Source organism: Pyrgilauda ruficollis, unplaced genomic scaffold, assembly GCF_017590135.1.
Source record: "Pyrgilauda ruficollis isolate IOZ18807 unplaced genomic scaffold, ASM1759013v1 scaffold4, whole genome shotgun sequence".
NCBI classification, from domain to species: Eukaryota; Metazoa; Chordata; class Aves; order Passeriformes; family Passeridae; genus Pyrgilauda; species Pyrgilauda ruficollis.
The window spans coordinates 2,248,502-2,270,889 of NW_024525489.1; the positions used below are offsets into that span (position 1 = coordinate 2,248,502).

The 22,388-nt window shown below is 37.4% G+C and overlaps 1 protein-coding gene across 1 annotated transcript in view; it reads right to left on the minus strand.

Annotated features, from left to right (window-relative positions):
- KCNK2 (potassium two pore domain channel subfamily K member 2) overlaps positions 1 to 22,388 on the minus strand; it is a 74,663-nt gene that overhangs the window by 10,442 nt on the left and 41,833 nt on the right. The window contains exons 4-6 of the mRNA XM_041477065.1: positions 14,956 to 15,116; positions 12,365 to 12,551; positions 3,929 to 4,068 (exon numbers count right to left, since the gene is read on the minus strand). Of these exons, the coding sequence (XP_041332999.1) occupies positions 3,929 to 4,068; positions 12,365 to 12,551; positions 14,956 to 15,116 (488 nt within the window). The remainder of the gene's footprint in view (positions 1 to 3,928; positions 4,069 to 12,364; positions 12,552 to 14,955; positions 15,117 to 22,388) is intronic.

Below are 22,388 nucleotides of genomic sequence, written 5' to 3' on the forward strand. Positions count from 1 at the left end.
CTGTGGACTAGTACACTTCTGATCAGACTTTTTTTGGTCTCAGATCCACTTGCATATGGCAAACGTTCCTGCTAGACTGAAAAGAATATAGATGTTTTATTTTGTTGAAACAGTGAAATGCATTTTTACCTCAAAGTCTTATGTAAACTTCTTCTAATAACAAGACCACTATGTTAAAATATATGAATAGAACTACAGATTTTAGGTGATATCCACTAACAGCATGGTTCCTCCCTGGAATAAGGAGGACTTTCCTTAATGCCTTAATTATGCTGATATTTATTGATACTTTTTACTTTAGACTACAGGAAAAGGCAAAAAATATTACATCTGCCTACCAAAAGAGATATCCCTCTGATGATATCTAGTTTTGGTTGTTGGGGGGAAGCAAAGAACAACACTTGCAACCTCTCTGTCTCACTCTGGACTCAGGTAACATTCTCAAGATTTTGCTGCTTAGATTGCTGAAACCAGCACAATTGATCACTATTGAATGATCTGCTCCTGTATCTAAAACATGTCAGACTACTGTTTTCTTCATGGAAAGCAGGATATAAGTCCTATAAAAAACCTTGTTTATTTGTTGATACCCATAACAATCCCCATAATTTTCAGGAAAATTTTCAGCAGCCTATTTCCTAGGAAATGTATTGAACGGCTTCAGTTTTGAGAGTGCATTGATCACAGTTCTGTAGATTTTTTTCATGGGCTCTCCATCTCAATAGGTTTTAATATATAACATTGTTTCCCACTTCAAAGGCTAGTTTTAGGCATAAGGGGCTATTTACCCAAGGACTGACAATGTTTCCCCAAGACAGGTAAAAAATACACTCCATGTTTTGAATGAGGGTTTTTCATTGCACTCATGGATACTGGAACTGTAGAGAGGATCCTCTGCTATAATGTGCATCCACAGAAGCTGGAACAATCCACTGTAAATTGAAGTTTAACTGGAAAAAAAGACAAAAAAATCAGTCTCATCTGGCTTCTGCTGGCACAGAAGAGACTTGATAACTCCATTTCCACTAAATTCCTTCAGCATCTTCACTCAGATTTTCCCAGGAAGACAGCAAGAATAAGCTAAGAGCAGCAGTTTTTATCATAAAATGAAACCTTTAGAAAAGTGAGTATTTGTAAAATGCTTATAGCCAATGTTATAACAAAATGCAATATATTTATATTACTTTCTTGCTACAAAGTATCATCAGGATAGAAGATGGGTTTTTTTGGTGTGTTTTCTAACTACCACACAACGTATATCTCATAATTCAATTCTCAAACTGATCTCTGCCATTTTTACAACTATCGAATTTTAAACTGCTAAAGCATTTTATTCCTGCTATGAAATCTCACACACTCCTGAGCAATGGGCTAAGAAGTAGGGAGAGAGATTTCTGACCATCAGAGATATGATTAATTGAACAAATGGCACCAATTATGTTATGTCTGTCTTTAATCTAACCTAACATACATGAGACTTGTATACAGCAGAATTCCCAATACCTGCTTCAGCCAAGAGAACCCTGATATATCTGAAGAATGAAGTTTTCCTTGTTGTAGACAAAATGAATATGCTTGTTTAGGCTGTAAAGGTGAGAAAGAATGAAAAGATTACATTCCCGGTGCCTGAGAAAAGAAAGCTCAGCACTGCATAACCTGGCAAAGAGCTTTCCCCCATAAAAATAGGAATGCTTTTGATGTGTTAGAGGTATTCTTGGGTTTCTTGAATTTATGTGTCTTTAAATCCTTTCCAGAGTCAGTCTATATTGAAATAGCTTCACAAAAAGCTACAAATTTCAAACATTCTTAATATATTATCATCACTATACGATTAAAACCTCCATATGTTATATAGTCAACTATATAGTCAAAATACTAAGATATCTGTCTGATAACAAAAAAGAATATGAGAAAACTGAGGTTAAAGATCAGATTAATCCTAGGAAGTAGTGTGAAGAACTAAAATGTGTCAACATTGTCTGAGAAAATACAGCAATAACAAGCCTGGAGAATATTTTTGCATAGTCTGAAGTCATAATGTCTCAGTCACATCATATTTTTTCCAAAACATCCAGACACAAGTAACCTGGATAAACTAAAGACAATTTAGGAAGTACCCTAAGGTGACAAGAGTTAGACACCAGGACACTGCCCAGAGGAAACACTACTCTTAGAATCATAGAATATCCTGAGTTGGAAGGGACCTGCAGGGATAATTGAAATCCAACTCTTGGTCCTGCACAAAAATTCCAGCGTGTGCCTGGGAGTATTGTCCAAATGCTTTGTGAACTCTGGCAGGCTTGGTGCTGTGACTTCTTCCCTGGGGAGTCTGTGCCAGTGTTCTCCTACTTCTTCCTATTGCAGAGGGGAAAATGGGTGAGACCAATCTAATTGTGAATTTCAAAATAACCTAATACAACCATGCAGGTTACTAGCATTTGAGGTGATGCACTGGCTTCCCTGCAGCCAGTGTAAGCCTTGTAAGGCTGGCTGTTAAAGGCACCCTCAGTGCTTTTCTAGAAAACAGAACTGTGATCCTGTCAGCTGTTGAACCTGCAAATGGGAACACTCAATGGTACTTACTGCTCCCTATCTGTGGAGGGCATTAGTAAAGCTCATTGTGGAAGGGAAGTCATAAATACCCTTTCAAATTTACAGCATGTGGCAAAAGATGCCACTCTTGAACTGAAACTGTTAGCATAAATATTGTCCTCTGCATCAGGGCTAAGTGGTTATGAATTGCTGCTAAAAGTGCACTTGGAGCAGACCTGTCACGGTGCTGTCTCTAACCATGAGCACAGCAAGGGCAATGGAAAATGGCTTCTCAACCCCACATTCCTTACAATGTCAGCTTGATCCCAGCTGCCAGCCTCCTACCTGCTGTCAGCAGCACCCCTGCTCCTGCTCAGAAGGTGGCAGGCACCCTGAGGGACTGCAGCCAGTGAAAGCTACCCTTCAGAGCAAAGGCTTTGGGAACTCCAGGATTGCCAGGAATACATCTAGGCATTGATGCCGTGCCCTACAGCTAGGAAAACTATTCAAAACAATGTAAGTAGCAGGCCACTGCACAGTAGCCAACATATTCATTCCATCAAAAACAAATTAGAGTTTTTGTATTTGAGTAGCATAAAGCAACTGAAGCGTGCAAGAGAACTCAAGCTAAATTAGAGGGAAATAATATGTTACTTCAAACACAATTAATTTCTCAGACTTCCAGTAAAACTTGAACTATGCACGCTACAATTGAAGGAAATTTTATTTACCCTCAAACATTTTCAAAACCAGGACATTTTCTTAAAAGACAAAATTTAACGCAAAATGTTGTATCATTGGGATTATAAATATAAGTGAAAACAAGAGAAAACAAGTGAAATTTACAAATGAAAACATATTTCAATTGAAAGCAATACACTTGACTACAAATGTTGAATAATTATGTGGAAGATGTTATGGTAAAATACACCCAAGGATAGTTAAACAATTCATTCCAATACCTTGCATTATATGAAAAATTTCTTTTCCTACCACTATAAAGCATGGTATCTCAAATATAACCACTTAAGTACTTTTTTTACATACCTGCATCACTGATAGAAACAAAACAGAATTATTTTTGCCTTAAAAATTAAGGCCTACATCCTACTACCAAGAACAGTAGTTTAGGATTTTTTTTCCCCATAAATCAAGTGCAACTATTCACATACACTTAATTTAATAATACATTTAATCTAATTTTCTATGCAGACATGTGAAAATAAAACGCTGTATGTTTGAATGGACTGCTACCAAGTTTCCTACTTGGAACTGCAGCATTACAGTTCATGCACAAACAGCTTTGACCTATGCACCCTAAGAGCAAAAGCAGCTATAAGCTCACCTGGCTTCTAGTCAAAGTTTTTAAACAGGAATATTTTCAAAATATTCTTACCTCTTCCTTTGTCTTTTTTGATATGACCCTTAGCCAGTCTCCAATCATGCTGAGGACAGCTGCAAAGTAAGCCAGTCCAACAAGGATCCAGAACCACACCACTGGCTTATAAAAATCTAGGTATTCAATATCTGATCCCCCTGAAAAACAATACAGTAAAAATTAATTCACACTTAATAGCTATAGGTGCAAAGATGTTTTTAAATTCATTTTCCTAGAAAACAAAGTTAAGTTCCTTACACCTTCTGTATTTTTACCCATGCAATTTTTTTTTTTATTTGAACAAATTATATAAATTATTTCACGCCTAAAAATAATGTCTGGAGTTGGCAAATTTTAGACAAAGATTGTTAACAATTTATAATAACTGTTGAATGAGCACAAACTGATTCAACTTCTGATACACTATCGTTTAAGATAGAGGACACTGAAGATAGCTTGAATGAAATTACTTGCCACCTGCTCCAAAAGACAGCGCTGTACCAGAGTTTTTTGTATTGTTCCAAAGAATGCAATGTGTTCATATCCTGACAAATCTGTTTTTGCAAGAATTTTATAACATCTCAATACTTAAATAAAATCTTTACACTCAGTAAATAAAGAGTAGCACCTGCATTAACAAGTGTCCCTGGTGGGTAGGCAAACATTATCTTCTGCAGAAGGAAACCAGAGTGCAGGGACTTGAGTTGAACTGATCACAACCCCCCTACCCCAGCCCTAGCAAAAAAAAAAAAAAAAAAAGGTGGATAAAAGAAGTGTGCTGAAGGCAGGTTTTTTGAATCCCACTGCCATAAGCACCAGTCATTTCTTTTCAGTGTTAAAGTATAAAAAAGTATAAATTTCAGAGGTGTCTGTAATAGAGGTTTCAGGTGTAATACAGCTATCAGGAACAGATGTCCTATTTCCACACAAAAATAAGTTATGTTCATCCAGAGCTTCTGACAGCACCAAATTACTCATATTTCACATCTTGCCATGCAATAAAACAGAAGCCATAAACTTGTAATTCAGCTGTGTTACAACAAATAAAACCAGACTTCTAGTTTTGGCTGCTGCAAGAAGTTTGATGTGTGTATCTCGCCATAACTGGAGAGACTCTGCAGTAAAACCTTCTCAGGCACATTAAAGTAGCCTGTACAGGTACATAGTCCATTGTTTTATGTATCTGCATTCTATACTGAAGCAAATCAAAGGAAAATTGCCCCCAAAATATCAAGCACTTTGTTATGGTACTGAGATTGACTCTCATAGAGAATAATGTTTTTATTTAGCTTTATTATGACTGGGATTACATGCAAATAACAAAGAATTTTACTGATGGCTAGCTTTGTATGGAACCCCTCCCAGACAGAAATTATTTTGATGTCAATTACATCTTTTCATAAAAAAATAAAAAAGCATTGAGCTGCAATGGTTTGCTCAGCCATCCAAGAGATGAATCCACATTGTGAAAGCAGATATCGCTTGATGTCTTTGTAGTCCCAAGCAGAGGCAGAAGACAGGGCTCTCTTTAGAACAGAAGACATCCAGCCACCAAAGGGGCTGAGTTTGTCACATCACAAGATAAACAAAACACCAAATCATTTCTCAACAACATTCATCTCATGTCAATCTAGTAAAACAGTATTTTAGGGATGATTTGCCCAAAATTTATTGTAGTTCAGAAAATGGTTGATTACCACTATGTCTCTGCTATAGTAATGGGCCACTCCTGGTGGTTCATTCTCTTCAGCTGTTCATACAATGCGCAACAAAGTATCATAGAAAGCATCCACATGGTTGGTTTTTAATTTTTGGCATATGATGTTTATAAACTGAAACTGGAACCTAACTCTGCCAGTCTGCAGGAAGCACTTCTCTCACAGTTCATAATTATTTTATTCACAGCAAAGTTAATCACCGGGGCAAAATTTAGGACATATTCCTCTTCAACCAAGTTTTCTGTGCTGTCTGGCCAGGAGATGGCTCCATCTAGCCATGCCCAAAGAAGATCAGCTCTCCTGAAGCTAAAGGGACAACAGGTATCCAAGAAGAAATAAAGAACTAAAGAAATAAATACTCTAGGGTAAAACTGTAGAAATAAATACTCTAGGGTAAGGCTTCAAAGCTAGAACCTTTATAAGCTGTTCAGCTTCTCAATTTCAAGGACTCCTTGGATGATTTTGCAATTTAATCAAATCTCAAGGGAGAGAGAGACATACCTGAGGATGTTTGTCCTGACATAGCTCTCTTGTGATGCTCAAACTGCCATAATGAAATTACCTGGGAATGTCATTTAATAGGATTTCATAGAGAAATGTGATCACAACTCAACTGAATTTAAACTACAAGAATTCATTAACTACAAAATTCACTTAAATGGATATGAATGCATTTGGGTATGAGTATGCATAGCTAAATATACTTGCACTGAAGTATATGAGATAATCTAATGATTTTATGGGCAACATCATAAAAAGCATATCAATATGATACACTGTCATGTTTCTTTTGCAAAGCAAATTGGTTCATGCAGCCCTCTAGGAAGCAAAATGCTGAGAAGGCAGAAGATGAAGTTTGTTGCTTGTTTGGCAAACCCAGTTTTGTGGGCTGAGAGACAAAGCTTTTCCCAGCTTTCTTTAGCTTCTACCCAAAATGGGTTAAAACTACAATGAACAAGAAATATAGCAATCTCACTGCCATAATCTGTTACCAAGAGCAGCCACAGTTTATAGCCAAGATGTTTTCTGGTAAAGATTTGATCTAAAGTTGCTTGAAGACTATGAGAAAAAGTTTTCCCATCCATCATCATCACAGGCTATTGTATTGCTGCTGTCATCATTCTTACATCTGCCAAATAAATTTTATTTGGGATTTTCAACACTTTGGAAAACATAAATTGTTCTATGGCCCAAACATATTCCTTACTAAGGTCAAGAACTCTGTTTCAGTGAAGAAAGACATTAGTGAATATCTCAGGCATGCTTTAGGACAGATTCTGGTTCTCAGGTCAGAGATCAGGGTTACAAGTATATAAATTTCTATTTATTTATGTAAAACAAGCCCTTTGAAAGTAAATAATTGACTTCATTGTTGTCACTCTTTCTCCCCATTCTTTCTACAGTAACTGGCTCAAAATAGAAACATGTAATTATTTCTATAAAATTGGTTGGCTTTGCATTTTTACTTCAAAATTAGAAGGAGAGAATAGAAAGTGCTGTCAACATTGAGTATCTTAGTTCCACACCAGCAAAAATTTATGGGTTATTTAAAAGTTGGCACTGCAAACAAGGAAATGTCTATAATTTTTCATCAGCAGTAAAAATTAGTCTGGATATAGAAAAATTATATAATCCAATTTTAATTGCAGAATAACAAGTAGCTGTCCACCATCCCTGTTGCGACAAACATGTTTAATCCAGAAATGCAATTTGTCCCACTTCAAAGACACATGGAGGTTCAGCCCTGCAGCTTGAAAGGAACTGCCTCTGAGGACTGCAAAAAAAGGGGGGGACAGAGAAAGACTAGTTCATGTGGCAACGTGGAAGCGCAGAAGGCTGGGGCCAAGATGCACTGTCAGAGATGGAATGTAAGTAGGCCAGAGAAACCACTTGATGCCACTCAATGGAAAATGGAGAGCTACTTCAGAAAACAAAGCACAGATCTAAAACACTCCTCACATGCTATCCTGCACAGACATCAAACAAGCCAGTGCTCCATCTTCAGCTTAAAGCTCAGCTCACAGCAGAGAGCCCCGACTATGGACACTGAGTCCCGAGAGGGCAAAGAGCTCTTCTAAATGCCAAAAAAGGACTTGGAGCCTGTGGGAGGGCACAGAGCTCTCCTCCAGGATGCTGGACACGCCCCTGGCTCAGCAGGACAGCAATTTCTCTCTGCTGGTGCGTGGTATCACACAGTGACAGCAGATCAACTGGGCTGCTATGACCATCAGGTCAAGTGCCCCAGGTCAGTGACATTAAATGAGACTAAAATATCTCATTTCTGTACAAACTGGGTCTCAGGCCAAGCAACACAGTGCAGAGCCAGGTATGTGTATCACAGTGGCAATACATCAGAGTTTATTACAGAATGAAAGAGTGAAAAAGCAGTGAATTAAAAATCAGGGTTTAAACATGGAAAATAAATCAAGCCAAAAAAACCCCAAACTCTCACAAAAGTAATGAGAGTTGCAATACATTTTTAAAGTAACATTTTCAGAATTCTGTGATCTGTTTCACTGAACCAGTTGAGTCAATCTTATATCATCATTATGCTCCACTGTGAAACAGACTACTGATATGCTATTTATATTTTTGCCTTCTACTTAATTTAGTCAAGTTTTGGACATGTCACCTAATTTAGCTTTGAAACCTGTTAGATTGATGCCATTAGAAATATTTGAATATACTTTCCAAACTACACTGCAAGTTAAAGAATTTATCTGTACACGTGAACAATATATTGCCAATTATACTGATATATTCACGTGCCTCAGTGCAAACTTTAGTCACAGAAATATATTTCATTGTACTGAAATCATGACACATTGAACATGAGAAGATTTCTTTTTCTCTTTCACAAGATATTAATAGTTTTGTTTGGGTTTTCTTCTGTCATATTAAAGTCAATGTTTTCTCTTGAAAATCAGAAAAGGGATGTTTGACTATGTCCTGATATTCATAAGGCAGTGCAGGCTGTAGTACAGTTTTTCTTCTTTTTTTGCAAAAAAGCTACAATAATCCTTCCTCAAATAAAATAAAAAAATAATTTCTCTCCCTCCAAAAAAATTGAACAATTCCAAGAATTTGAAAAATCAAGTAATTTCATGAGACAGAGAAGCAGTCAATTTTTTTGGAATACTGTTCATATATTTTCTTGAACATGAATTGCAAGGCCTTTTCATCTTTTCCTTCCTTGTATGCACCAGGAGAGATCAGTCTATTATGTTTTCCTTCAGGCTTTTCTTACTGATGGAAACTCCAGCTGAAGTTTCCACAGGCTCCAAACAACACCTTAGACTCTGACTAACAAAGGGAACGTTTCCTTATTCTGGTTTCTGCAAACAGAGTACATGGTCTGCAGGACAAAAAAGAAAGTTAAAAAAAAATCCTGGAGAACTAAAAGAATTTCTAATATAACAGCCTGTACTACAGTTAATGATACCATTACATGTTCAGCTATTGGTTCCCTTTTGGTACAGCTGTTGAGTAACACTCTGTTCTTTACCTCCTGAAAGTTCTTCAGGGCTTCTTTACAGCTCTTACTTGCAGTGGCACCAGAAAGCAGAAAGTTTCATGTTAGTGAAAAATGATAGGTATTTTGGAAATTTTTCCCCACACACCAACACAAATGTCAACACAACCATGGGATTATGTGGGGCTTGTAAAATTATGGTTTTTTTCTCTGAGATGGCAGTTCCTAGGAAAAAAATACTTTAAATTTTTCAAATATATAGGAATTTGAATGTTTTGAAGGAACTTTATGGGCCAAAACTGACACACATATATGGATTATCATGTGGGCCCTCCAGAGTGCTAAAAGAATGATCAATTTGACTTTTATTGCAAGAAGTACACTCCAATATAATTGCAAATCAGACCATCACTGCCCAGCATTATGCTTTAAGTTTGACTATAACAATAAGTGGAAGAAGGAAATTTTCACTGTAAGTATTTTTTAAGGAAAAAAAGTCAGAAAAATGAATAAATTAATGGCAGTGTAAGTTTTTCAAAATGTGCTGCATCTAGGCACCAAATAGACTGAAGCATAATTCTGTCTGCTGGTTTTTGCCACACCATGGCAAACCAGAACCAAGACCAGCATGCTCTAGAACCACAATTTCTATTATGACCACCTCTTTTACAGCCTTATACAGAATTACAGGTCTTAACTCTTTGTATTTCTCCCTTGTTTGTGACACTCAGTTTTCCTAAACTTCAAGGAGAGTTCTCCAGACAAAACCCCAAAACCACAAAAATATCAGTGGCCCTTAGTGTCCACTCTGTAGTTATGACTTACCTAAAAAAGAAACAAGCAAACCAAAAAATCATGAAAAAAAGGTATGAATTTGTTGGGGTGAAAAAAATTTCTGCATGCTTCCTCAAAATTAATAGGAAGCCTAGCTCTTAAGAATAATTTTATCAGCTCTATTGAGAATTGCAATGTCATTTTCCTTCAAATAATTTTGTGCTTATATACACACCAATGACTGAAAACTTCCACAATGCAAAGCAAAATCAATTAATACCTTACCTATTTTACAAAATTTTTATTTAACTGGCCAATTATATACTGCAAAGAAAACACATTTTTGAAAAATCCTTCAAGTCACCGGCCAAAATCAGAGTATTTAGTTCACCCAAAGATATTATCGACTTCATCCCTGTCAGAATATAGTCCCATGGGAACATTAACCTCCCTGTTGTGATGGAGACAGCCATTTAACCCTGTTCTCTTGAGCATTGTCTCTGCAAGTACAAATCCCACTGCCCCTTTAAGTCAATAACATTGCATTTCAAATACAAGTCTTATGCATGTTGCTCAAAGAAGGTAGACAACATTTCTGATGCTTTGAAATAATGGACTTACAGTAGGATTTGAAATTAAATAAAGAACATCTTTCAAGTGAACCATAAAAGGCCATCAGCTATAGAACAATATAGTTCAAGGATATTCTGTAGAAAGAGAAAGTGTTTCCTGGTAGAATTAAAAAGCAGACAATGTAGGAAAAAAAATTATCAAATGATCTACAAATAGAAAAGTCTATGGAAATTTATAATGGGAATAATGATGAATGTACTCAGTGTTCTAGTTAGAGCCAAGTGGGCCATTTCACATAATGCTTTACAGTAAATAAAACCAGGTCTTTAATACACTATCATTTTTATTCCCTGTCATACACATACCCTTCAGGAATGAAAGTCTAAAACACCCAGATTCTTAACTTAGAAACAGCATAAATTTTTTATTTAATGCTAGTTGTTATCTGACCAGAATCACAAATTCTGAAGACAAAATGAAAATAAGAAAAAGAATACGGGAAAGAACATGGAAAGGCAGAAGTCAAGACACATACAAAGACATTTGGAAACATCACAAATAACTATGTAAAAGTCAAAAGAAATTTGATTTGCTATTTTACAGCTCAGTTCTGTAGTTTACAGGAATCTTTGACAAGTTTGTAAGCAGTCTAAAAATGAAGGCTGCCTGAGTAGCTTAGTATCTTCAACAACTAAATTTATCCCCATTTTATCCACATAATTTACAAATGTGTCAAGCAGTTCTGACATTTTAGAGGTCCTTGTTGGACCTCATCAACCTGAAAAATCTCTGCCAGTGACAAGGCCCTTTACTGCCATCAAGGCAAAACTTCAGACACATCTACAAGAGGAGTTACCCAGCCTGAGAACCTCAGCTTGGCACACTTGGACTCACACAACAGCCATGGGCACAGACAAGACACAGGAGGAGCCCAGAGCATGTGAGTGTCTACTAAAAACAATTCCCTCCAGCATAGCCTCTCACTGAGAGCAGACCAGCGCAAAAGGCCTTGTGAGCCACCTCTGCCTTGCACTGAGTTCAGAGGTGGGAAGAGAGGCATTTCATGAGAGAAATTATGGTTCTGTATCAGCAGAAGGCCAAGGAAAGCAAGTCTCAGGTTTGGACCACAAAGCTCTGAGTTTCTAATCCTCACCTCTACACATCACTGACTTGCATCAACATGCTTTCTCAGCACAAACAGCATTTACTTACACAAATCTAAGAGGTGAACTAACACCCCTGACATCTTCTCAAGAAAAAAGTTGACACAGAGAGCTGGCCCAGACTTTTTTTTAGCTCAGTATATCGAAGTGATTTACAAATCATCTTAATGGAACCATAAGAATTGGACACGTTATCTATGGGTTGTGCTAAAACTTCTCCTGACATTACAAAAAGCACATGGGCAAATGTGTACTGACAAAGAGTCACAGAGTAGGATGCAGCAGATCCTACAGAATACAGACATTTCAATGGCAGAAAGAGAGCTTTGGAATATTTTGAAAGTAACAGATACACACAATATCACTTCACAGGGTGAGGCATTTCAAACAAGCCCAGCTGAAAAATGTATTCAGATTAAAATACTCAATTAGTATTTGCTCTTTGCAACCTGTAAGAAAAATAAAACAAAACCCTTACCTAAATGATACTCTACTTAATTTTTAATAGGATAGGAAGAGGAAAAAGCAGTAGGCAGAGAAATGCACCACGAATTTCAGTGTCCCACCTCCTATCTCTATGCCGTTACATCAATCTAAATGAGGACAGGCCCCATCACATGAATCATAAAGGATAAAACTGGGAGAGAGGTACCACAAGAGAGATACATCTGTCCCAAAACAAAGAAAAAAAAATGCAGAATAAATATCAATGTGCAAAACATTATAAGATAAAGAGTTATGAAAAACATCTTACCTGCAACATAGTCACCAAATCCAATGGTAGTTAAAGTGATAACCACAAAGTAAATTGCATCTAATGTATTCCAGCCTTCTATGTGCTTGAATATAACTGCAGGAAGGGCAACAAACAGCACGCAGCCAAACAGTATGAATATTATTGTTGAAATGATGCGAATCTTGGTCTGACTCACATTCCATTTCTGGAAAGGGAAGGGGAAAGACAGGAAACCCATTGATAATAAAACTGCACCTGTGCACATCAGTACCCATCACCTCCTAGTGTGCACTACATAGCTCTAGAGGACACTGCATTATAATTCTCAAACAAACAGGAAAATTCAAGCAGGATTTTATTCTGAAAAGGGTTTCAAAGCAAGCATGACTATCCTAGGAAACATTTGCCAGCAGTCAATGCAGAGCAGGGCTGGACTCTTCCCAGGTGAGCAGGATGTGTAGCATTCAGTAAAACCAACAGCTGATGATGTAAAAGTTTTGAGGGCTGTCTAGATATTCAAGTAGTGCATGCACCTGCAATTTCTCTCATTTTGTATATCCACAAATAATCAACTAAATAAGGTGAATTCTAATCATACAGTTCTCTGCAATCAAATAATCGGCTAAACCATATCCTACAAAGCAGAGCTGGAAGGGATGTAAGAGAGCCAAACCTGCCCAAGGGCGAAATAAACCCACCTAAGCCACTGAAAATATATTACTGGCCAGGCAACCTGTGATCATACTCTTGTCATCTGATAATTTTCCTAATGCTTAACCTACATCTTAACTCCTGTTTAAGTGTACTGTTTATGGTCTTATCCAAGACAAATACAGAAATTGTTAATTTTCTCTTTCCAGCAAACTTTCACAGGAGTTCTCTATCAGTTACATGTTCTTTTAACCAAATTTATTTATTTCCTCTTCTTCCCCTTCCTATTTTTCTTGCAATCCCTTGGCACCAGCAAACTAGCCCATGTTTCATTAAGTGTTGTACTCAAAAATAGATATGAAAAAATAGCACTAAATGGGATGGAACGAGCCTTTCTTATGCTTTGCCTATTTTCCATGGCAGTATGACATTAACCCATGTTAGCATGTTAACTTCTAGAGTCCACAGAACACTTCCATAAAATTGCACCTAGACAGCTGTTTCCTGGCATGCAGCTGCGTATTTTATTATATTCATATATTACTTTGTATTTGTCCTGCTTAAATTTAATCCTATCTAGTCAGACTTCTTTTCAAAAATTTTAAGATCATTTTGATCCTCCAAGTTTTAGTTGTCTCCCCAGCTTGAGACCATCTGCAGATTTAATGAACCACATCATTTAGCTGTTGTGTAAGCTATTAAAATTTTTCTAAACTGCACTACAGCTAGAACAGACCCCTGCAAAATTCCATTTTGTATGCCCAGCCAATTTGCCATTTTTCATCCCTCCAATGCATGTCAGTTTAACCTAAAAGAAGGGATTATACAAGAAACCTTCACAGAAATCAACTGAAAATGAAATTATGTTGTTCACAGTGGATGTTTTCTTGTTTTTTAAGTTTCAGTGGGAACTGTGTTTACAGTCAGCATGACCAAGGTCGAGCTTTTGTAACCCAAATCAGAGTAATAGCTTGTGTTATGGCAACATAACACAAGCTATTACACCTGCTCTGACCCATCAGCATTTCCCAGTTCTTTAGGCACGCTAATAACAGAATTAGAGAGTATTCCAGACTGCAACATCTAGATCAATGTTTTCACTCAGATTTTGTCAAAAGAGGGGGTGATACTGCTTTTTATCTTGGGGCATTCTTCTTATAGGGATACACCCAGAATTTTAAAAAAAGGAAAATCATTATCTCTACAAGCAAAAAAGAGGCACAAATTGATCTCAGAACTTCTATAACTATAAAAAAATAAAATCAGCTATGAAAACCCAGAAATTATAAAATGTTCTCATGGAATGTTCTTTCCTTTTTCAGACAAATCTCAATGGAAATCTATGTTATTCTCCAGTACCTAGTCTGGACACGAACTGATGTTTCAAAGCTGAAAATGCATGCCTTTTCTCAAAAAGCTTTCAAGCTTGCGTTTGCCTGTTGCATAAGACTACTTAGCACAGGCCCAGATTGCTTTGCATGAAAACCAAAGCCATGTCAGACCTTTTCCATAAAGAAAAGGTGTCCTGCATGCAAGGGTAGGGCTTGATGTGGAAAACCAGTCCTAACACTTGCAGTGCTGATGCAAACAGCTACAAAGTTGGTTACTAAGCATTCATTGCTTCAAAAATTTCAGTGAATACATTTCTTATCACAATCTAGATAAAAACCTTTAAGGGTAAGCATCACAGCAAGCTTACGAGTAACAAGGACAGAGCAAAACCAAAATTCTTTAGGTCTTATTCCTCTTCCCAACCATAAAAATGGTAGGGAATATGTCTTCACCTAATTCTCAGAGGTGCTCATTAGCAAGTTCAGACTGTGCCGAAGTCCTTTCTACCTTTTCCTGTACATCTGATTGCAACAATGAGCCATACCCTGTTTTTCAGGCTTTTCATTTCACGTGTGAGATTCAGAGCAAGCAGGAAAAGAACAAAATGAGGCAGTCAGCATACTCACAACAAAGGTATCTTCTACTTTGGCAATTCCTTTTCCAAAGATTGTCCCTAGTTGATCTCCAACACCAGCCAACAGAAAACCAAACAGAGGAATTCCCAATAAGGCATAGATGATACAGAATATCTTTCCACCTTGTGTGCGTGGGGAGATGTTTCCAAAGCCTAAATTACAAGCAACTTGAGATGTTTAATAGGTTACACATCATACATTATAAGTTTTCAAAGAATTGCAGAAACAGAACAGTTAAAAACAGGCTAACCAGGTTAACCATATGACACAGCAAACATAGTGAGAAATTAAATGAAAATGTAGGTCATACAATCCTCTCTGAGCTACTCTCTTATCATCTACTACATGTAGTTAATAGCAATTGGTTGATCTATGCCTTAGCCTGCCAGTGTCTGTCACTGGGCATTTAACAGGCTGCAGCACCTGTAAATTACACAGGTGTAAACACTACACAACACCTGTAAATGACACCATTTTCCTTCACATGGACCAAGTTTCAAAGTGAAGTGGCTTTAAAAAAAGCCTAAACCACTTGGATGAGCAAAACAGGGATTTCTACCATAAATGGAACTGCCTAGATTCTTCATTATTAAAGGTTTTGGTTCCTTTGAACAAAGCTTAGTGATACAGCTCATGGCTCTGTCCATTTGAAAATGGAAATAATTTGTCTTCACAGGTTTGTGTAAAAGAGTACCCCAAATTCCTCTGACGGCTCCATTGCTGCTGGTCCACTCAGAACAGAGAAAATTAAATACAAAGAGCACAGGGCCCAGCACCTGTGGAATGCCCTCAGTACATCTCCCAGTATCAGTATTTAATGATTTGGACAAGGTCACACAGGCAGAACCCTACAGGAAAGTTTCATAAGACTAAGTCCTGAGTTTTAATTCAAACGTTTTTCTCCTCCAAAGGATCAATAATGTTTTGAGGGAGCAGTAGCATCTCAGAACTTCTGACATTATTTCACTTTTTAGCAGAACAACACACCCTTCAAAGGAGGCAAGAGGGAAAACTTGTCATAAAAAGGCTTATCTTTAGAAATTAGAAAAAAGCTACTTTTAACATTACCTTCTTGTTAGAAAAATAACTTGCAAATAAACAGCAAAGTGGTTTGGCATGTAGCTGAGAAATTTGTCTTAGTGTCTTAAATTTTTCATGAGAAAAACATCATATGGACACAAATCTCCCAAAGAAAATCCATTTTTCTGGAAACAATCTGACAAATTTTATTTTCAAAGTAGCTTAACATTTTTTCACAACCTGACAAAATTCCTATTATATAGAGCACATTTAATGAATGTCTTAGCTATTTATCAGCATTCGTATTTAAAGATTCTGAGCATGATGGTTTAAAATGTAGATTTTTTTGTTAATTAAACCTATTATCTTAATTTCTGGTTCTGCTCTCATATAGGTAAGCTACACCAAAGCTCTGTTGCTAAAACTACTTTTTCCTTTCAGAACACACAAGACAAAACTGTCCCTCACTTAACTTGGAATGGATTGCCCAGAGAAGCTGTGGATGCCCCACCCTGGGAGTGTTCAAGGCCAGGCTGGATGGAGCAATGTGGTCTAGTGTAAGGTGTCCCTGCCCATGGCAGGGAAGTAAGAACTGGATAATCTTTCAGACTCCTTCCAACCCAGGCCATTTTATGATTCATTACAATAAAAATATATCACACTGGGAATATATTTTATTCCTAGATAATTCCTCTGAATTCAGTTTTCAGATTGCACTTCTGTAAACAACAAATGCAATATTGATAGAATTCAGCCAGAGAAAAGAAAGCTGATATTTAAATTTTACCTAAATCTTGACTTATAAACCTTGTCAAACAACAACAACAACAAAAGAACAAAATAACTGGAAATATCAATTATAGGCTGCAGAGTCCTACAATTTGTCAGTGTTCCCTGCACTAATATATGAAAGAAAGTCTGACTCAGAAAACTGGGAAAAAGTCACAGCAACTTTAGATTAACCCAATATGCTTCCCTAAACCAGAGTCAGGGCTAAAATGATAATTCAGGAAATTTCAGCTCCACTGAGCTCACTCTGTCCCTTCATGCACCAAGGAGTAAAGTTTTAAAATAAAATTAGCTCATCACTAATCAAAAAGGGACAAACAGATCCAAGCTACTCTGTTTTCATAAACATGCCTGTTTATGCATCAACAGAAGCTTGAATTGTTCCAGGTTAGAATTCCTGGGAGGTCTTAATGCAATTCCGAATCAGGGGTCTGGATACACCAGATTTAGAAAACTCATGCTAGGGGATTTGGCAGTCACATTTTATTTACTTCTCTACAAAAGCAATGTCTTGCAACAGTGACAAAACACCAGCCCAGTGGAGCACATGCCAAGCAGGCAGTTTTGCTTGGCTGGCCCCATAAAACAAGCAGGCACTCTGTGAGCATCCCAGAGCTCTTACATAGGCTGTTGCTCTGCAACATGCTTCTCATCTGCTGCTAATTGGTATGAGGACACCAAGTTCACATTCAGCTCTGGGTGTTCTCCCTAAATCAGACTTGTATCTTCCTTGAGGGAAGAATAGTAGTTCATTTTTATGCTCAAATTCTTGTCTTTTATCCTAAAAACTGCTAAATGCTTTTCTTCCATAAACACAGAAAAGGTATTTTGTGACAATTGTATTATTAAATCACACATTACTGGATAAAATAACACACCACCAGATAGCAGTTTATTTCTGTCCAGATGCTCACTGAGCATAAGACAAACCATGGGTAGGGTACATACTTTAGTGACCTGATCTACCAAGGGGTTTCCATCACACATTAATCACATTTCCTACTGTGTCATGTTTTATAACAGTCTGCTGCTGTACACCACAGCCTACTTTGAGAGTTACACAAGTTGTCCTTAAATCCTACTCTCAGTTTCTCCAGTGAAAACCTAATCCATTATTTATACAACAGGAGAAAAAACGTATTTATATTTCATATGGTTGATGTAATTCCCAAGGGGTTTGTGTCAGGAAAGTATTATTTCTTTCTTTAAATAATTATAACAAAGACAAAAAAAGAAGAATTCTGTTGCTAGGTAAAAAACAAGGAAAACTTAATTTTGGGCACTCTGCTGGGAGAAGAGAACATGGTCATAGGAATGCTGCTGCATATCCCTGTGTACCACAGAGCTCCTGCATGTGGAGGGCAGGAATGTCTAGCCCCAGTAGCAATGCAGTAGCTCGCTGGCATATTTTTACTTCAGTGTTCCCCTTTCCACTCAAGAAGCAGCATAAAGTCTGTCTAGGACTTTGTTCACAGGCAAACCTTGGGGAATCAGCCATATGACAACATGGTCTGCTGGCTTTTCCCTGCCTCAGAGCTCCTTGCTTGGATGGGATGAGGACAGGATGTATCCACTGCAACTGCACAGGCAGCCTCAGTGCCTCGCTTATTCTTCACATTTTCAGCCCTGTGAAGCTCATCCCTTCCTCTGTTTCTGAGGGGGAAATTCCTAGAACCGGTCCATTCCCCACTTCAACACAATATACTTGGGTTTGATTGTGGAAATTATCAAGTTGCTTGATTTAAACTTCTAAATTCATCAGAAAGCTTCCCTCAAAGCTTTTAATCAATGCTATCTGCCATGAGCAGTACAGAGTACAAAATTTCACTTGCTAAATGGGATCTGTTTCATCCAAAATACTGTCAGTACCCTTTTCAGACTGTCCTTCCCCAATGCACCCTCCCCACTTCACTTTCATAACCAGGAGGATGATTTGCCTTCTAATTTCACCAAATCCCTTTCATCTTCTGCTAAATTCTTAGTATGCTTTTAATGAACACAGGACTTGTCTCTGACAAGCAGCTGTGGACAAGAAATGCATTTTACAAGGAGCTTCCAGTAACCTTGAGTGAATTCTGATTCTTTGATTCTGTGTGAATTAAGAATAAAAGCCCATTGTAAGTAGATTGTAACTAATTGCTCCACTCAAACAAGTAACATATTCCAGAGTTTCAGCTCCAAACTCCTAAGAGTTAAATAAGGTTCAAAGGAAATCTGTATCCCTTTGGTCAGCTATAGAGATGGAAGCAGGGGTATGCAAAATGAAAAGGATTAAAAAAAAAAAAAAAAAAAAAAACCAACCAAAAAAAACCCCAAAAAACCCAAACAAAGAGATATTTTGAAGGATTCTTTACTTTCATATAATCTTTTTTGACATATTTCTGGGAGAATGAAAGCATCTGTAACTTTCCCATGAGAAGCAGATTCGCTGTTAAGCAGATATAAGTAACTTTAATAACTATATACTACTGCTTTTGAGCAAAACAATGTTTGAAGTTTCAAATTCTAGCTGAGTCTTCCCCCATGACAAACAATAGATTCTATCACAAATATGAAAAAGCTTGAAATACTATAAATTCTCATACAATTGACATGACACTTTTGTTTAGATGGCAAGCATCCTTGTATTCAAACCTTCATAAAAAGGAAGACTGAAAACTAATTTAAATTTTTTTCTGTTTTAACTAGAGAGAGTGATTCCTTTGCTTTCTAGTTAACCAATATCTTCAGAAAACTCTTGTGGATACACATTTTCAAAGTGGAGTTAGAAATATAGAGACTCCAAATGAGCATGTTTTTTACATAAAATTCCTAGACAAAGCAGGGTATCTACTGAAACTATCTAGCTGCAGTTAAGTATTTCTCATGTGAGAGATTATAGGTACTTTTGAGAATTCTAAGACTAGATTTTACTCGCTAAATTGACTGGAAGACAGCGCTACCACCTCTGAGTCATTTATTTCAAGTACCTCAAGTGGGATTGAAAGTTCTGGGGAAGTTCTGAAACATTTTCTTTTTATACAAGGAAATGTAAATTCAAGTACAAGCAAATGTTTTCTCCATGTTTATGACAAACCTCAAATTAAACAAGGCATCATTCATGAGATATCAAAAATAAATAAAGTTTAAATTATCCCAAGTTAATGCTGTATATTTTAAGGTATGAGAAACTACTCTTAGCAGTAGGTTTGGATATGCAGTCCATTGATGGAAGAGCTCAATACTGAGGATAAATAATTTGGTGAACAGGCACATTCTTAATTACACAAAAGTGGATTACAGAAAGTTGATACTGAGATTTCATAGAGTCAGAGAAAAGGCAGAGCTCCTGGCTGCTGACTCCCAGGAGGCTGGAGCCATGGGAAGCAGCTGCCATGGCCTTGGCCTCAGTCACCAAACTGTGTGTGCCACTGACAGTGGTGTTGCCATGGGTTCACATGCACCCTCACCACCTCGCTCAATTATAGTGATGGTCCTTCTCAAAGGGCACACTTGGGTTTTGATACTGAATGTCAAATTGATTTTAAGAGATCAAAATATGCTTTTTCCAGGCCCTGAGGAGCTATCTGGTAAAATCTTTATAAAAGATACCTCATTGAATTTCTAGAAGATAAAATGCTTTTTTCCCTTTGGGTCAGCACTTGGGCTCAGGAGATTAGCATTAAATACATCCCTGCCCAACAGTGCCAAAGCAGAGATATGACTTAATCACAGATGAATAAGATATTCCTTTTAGCATAAATAATGGTCTAGACATAATCATTAAACAAAAGGCAATGTTTGTACCCATGCTGGGTACAAACATTATATACTTGCTCCCCATACCCATGTGGGGAAATCCCTGCATACACTGCAGAAATAGCAAAACCTCCATGTTTGTGCTCATTGTGTGAAAAAAAACAATCCCCTTTTCCTTTCCTTCTCTTAACCCTTTCCTACACTTCCAGTTTGACATGCTGGTGTATGCCTGTGCTATATATTTGCATATTTACAAACACATATTCCATGAGGTTTTACGGCTTTGGATAGTACAAGTGTAAGGCTTTTCCAGTTCTCCATGTGACTTCCCTCCCAACTTCACAACGTAGGTAGAAAATTCCTTTTACCCTTTTTACAGGCAGGTAACCGAAGCACAGAAGGAAGTCCAAAATTCTCTATATCATTTAGGTCCATAACTCACACCAAATCAGTGGCTAAGCACTATGCATTACACTGACATTTAATTAGTGAAAGTTTATCATCTGAAGCCCTCAAAGACCCTCAGGCTTGCTCAACATATAGATACACAGAGATAGGTGTTGCCAATATCTAAAAACTCTGGACTCCCCTCCTGTCAGGGCCAACACATGTGCATGCACATACATTCCTGAACACAGAGCAAAAGAATCTGAAGGTTGAACAAGTACAAGGATTACTTTAAAATCTAAATGCCAAATTAATTGAATACAAATACTTTTGCTTTGAAAGTACATTTCTGTGCTATATATACATGTGAATTCTTTCACCCATGCACATGCTATGTATCGCAGCCCTCTCTCACAAGCTGCTGCCTGTGGAATCCCATCATGAATATACAGATAGTGCTCCTCCTTCAAGTAAATTCATCAACTGCATGTACAGAAAATAATTTAACTTTTAAGTTTGAGGAATTCCTGCATGAATCCTCCTGATGGAAGAGCCCTGTGCAATAACAGAGATGAAGTTCTCTCTATTTTAGACCATGGTCTGCTAAGAAACCGAAAATCTTTGCTTTAGAGAAGTTTGGAGTAATTTGTTCATAGAATTGTTTAGGGTGGGAAAGCTACATCCAGCCACTAACCTAACACCAGCAAGCCCACCATTAAACCACATCTCTAGGTGCCACTTCTACACATCATTTATATGCCTCCAGGGTTGGTGACTCAACCACTTCACTCACCCACTCCAGCTTCTAGAAGCCAATACTCACAATTTCAGACAATGATTTGGGAACCATGTTGTGACAAACTGCTGCTGTTTATTGAGTGTTTGGTATTCTCTAGATCCCAAACTACAAGATTCTGATTTTTAGCACTAGCCCATAATTCTGTGTCACAAAACTGCAAATAGATTGTTTAGGGGGTTATGATGTTCTCTCTCAAAAATAAAATAAATTAAAAATACTGATTTTTAATCTGTCTGAAAAAAAGATCTTACCAATACTTCTCTTATAACTAGGAATAATAACAGGAAAGCCTAGACTGACGTTAATAAAGTGTGCAATATTCAAGAACTGACAAGACAGAGGTTGATCTCCTTTCAGTGGTTTCTTTTCATCTGTGTTCTGTGGGAGCACTAATCAAATCAATAAAACTTCTTGAAAAAGAACAGGCTATAAATATTCATAGAAAGTAAGTTTCCTTCAAGTCAAAGTGCTGTACTGGAGTGGTGAAGGAGTATTCCAAGAAAGGTCCCTGTATGGATATGGCAGTATTCAACAGCTCACACTGAGTTGCTAAGGCAATTTCTAAAGGAACTGGTAATGATTGTTAAAATACTCTTAGAAGCTTCCACATCAACTCAGGTGGCTCTGCCTCCCAGCACAGATTCTGCATTTCATTCAGCTGTCTCCTTTCCCAGTAAAGAGCATCTACATC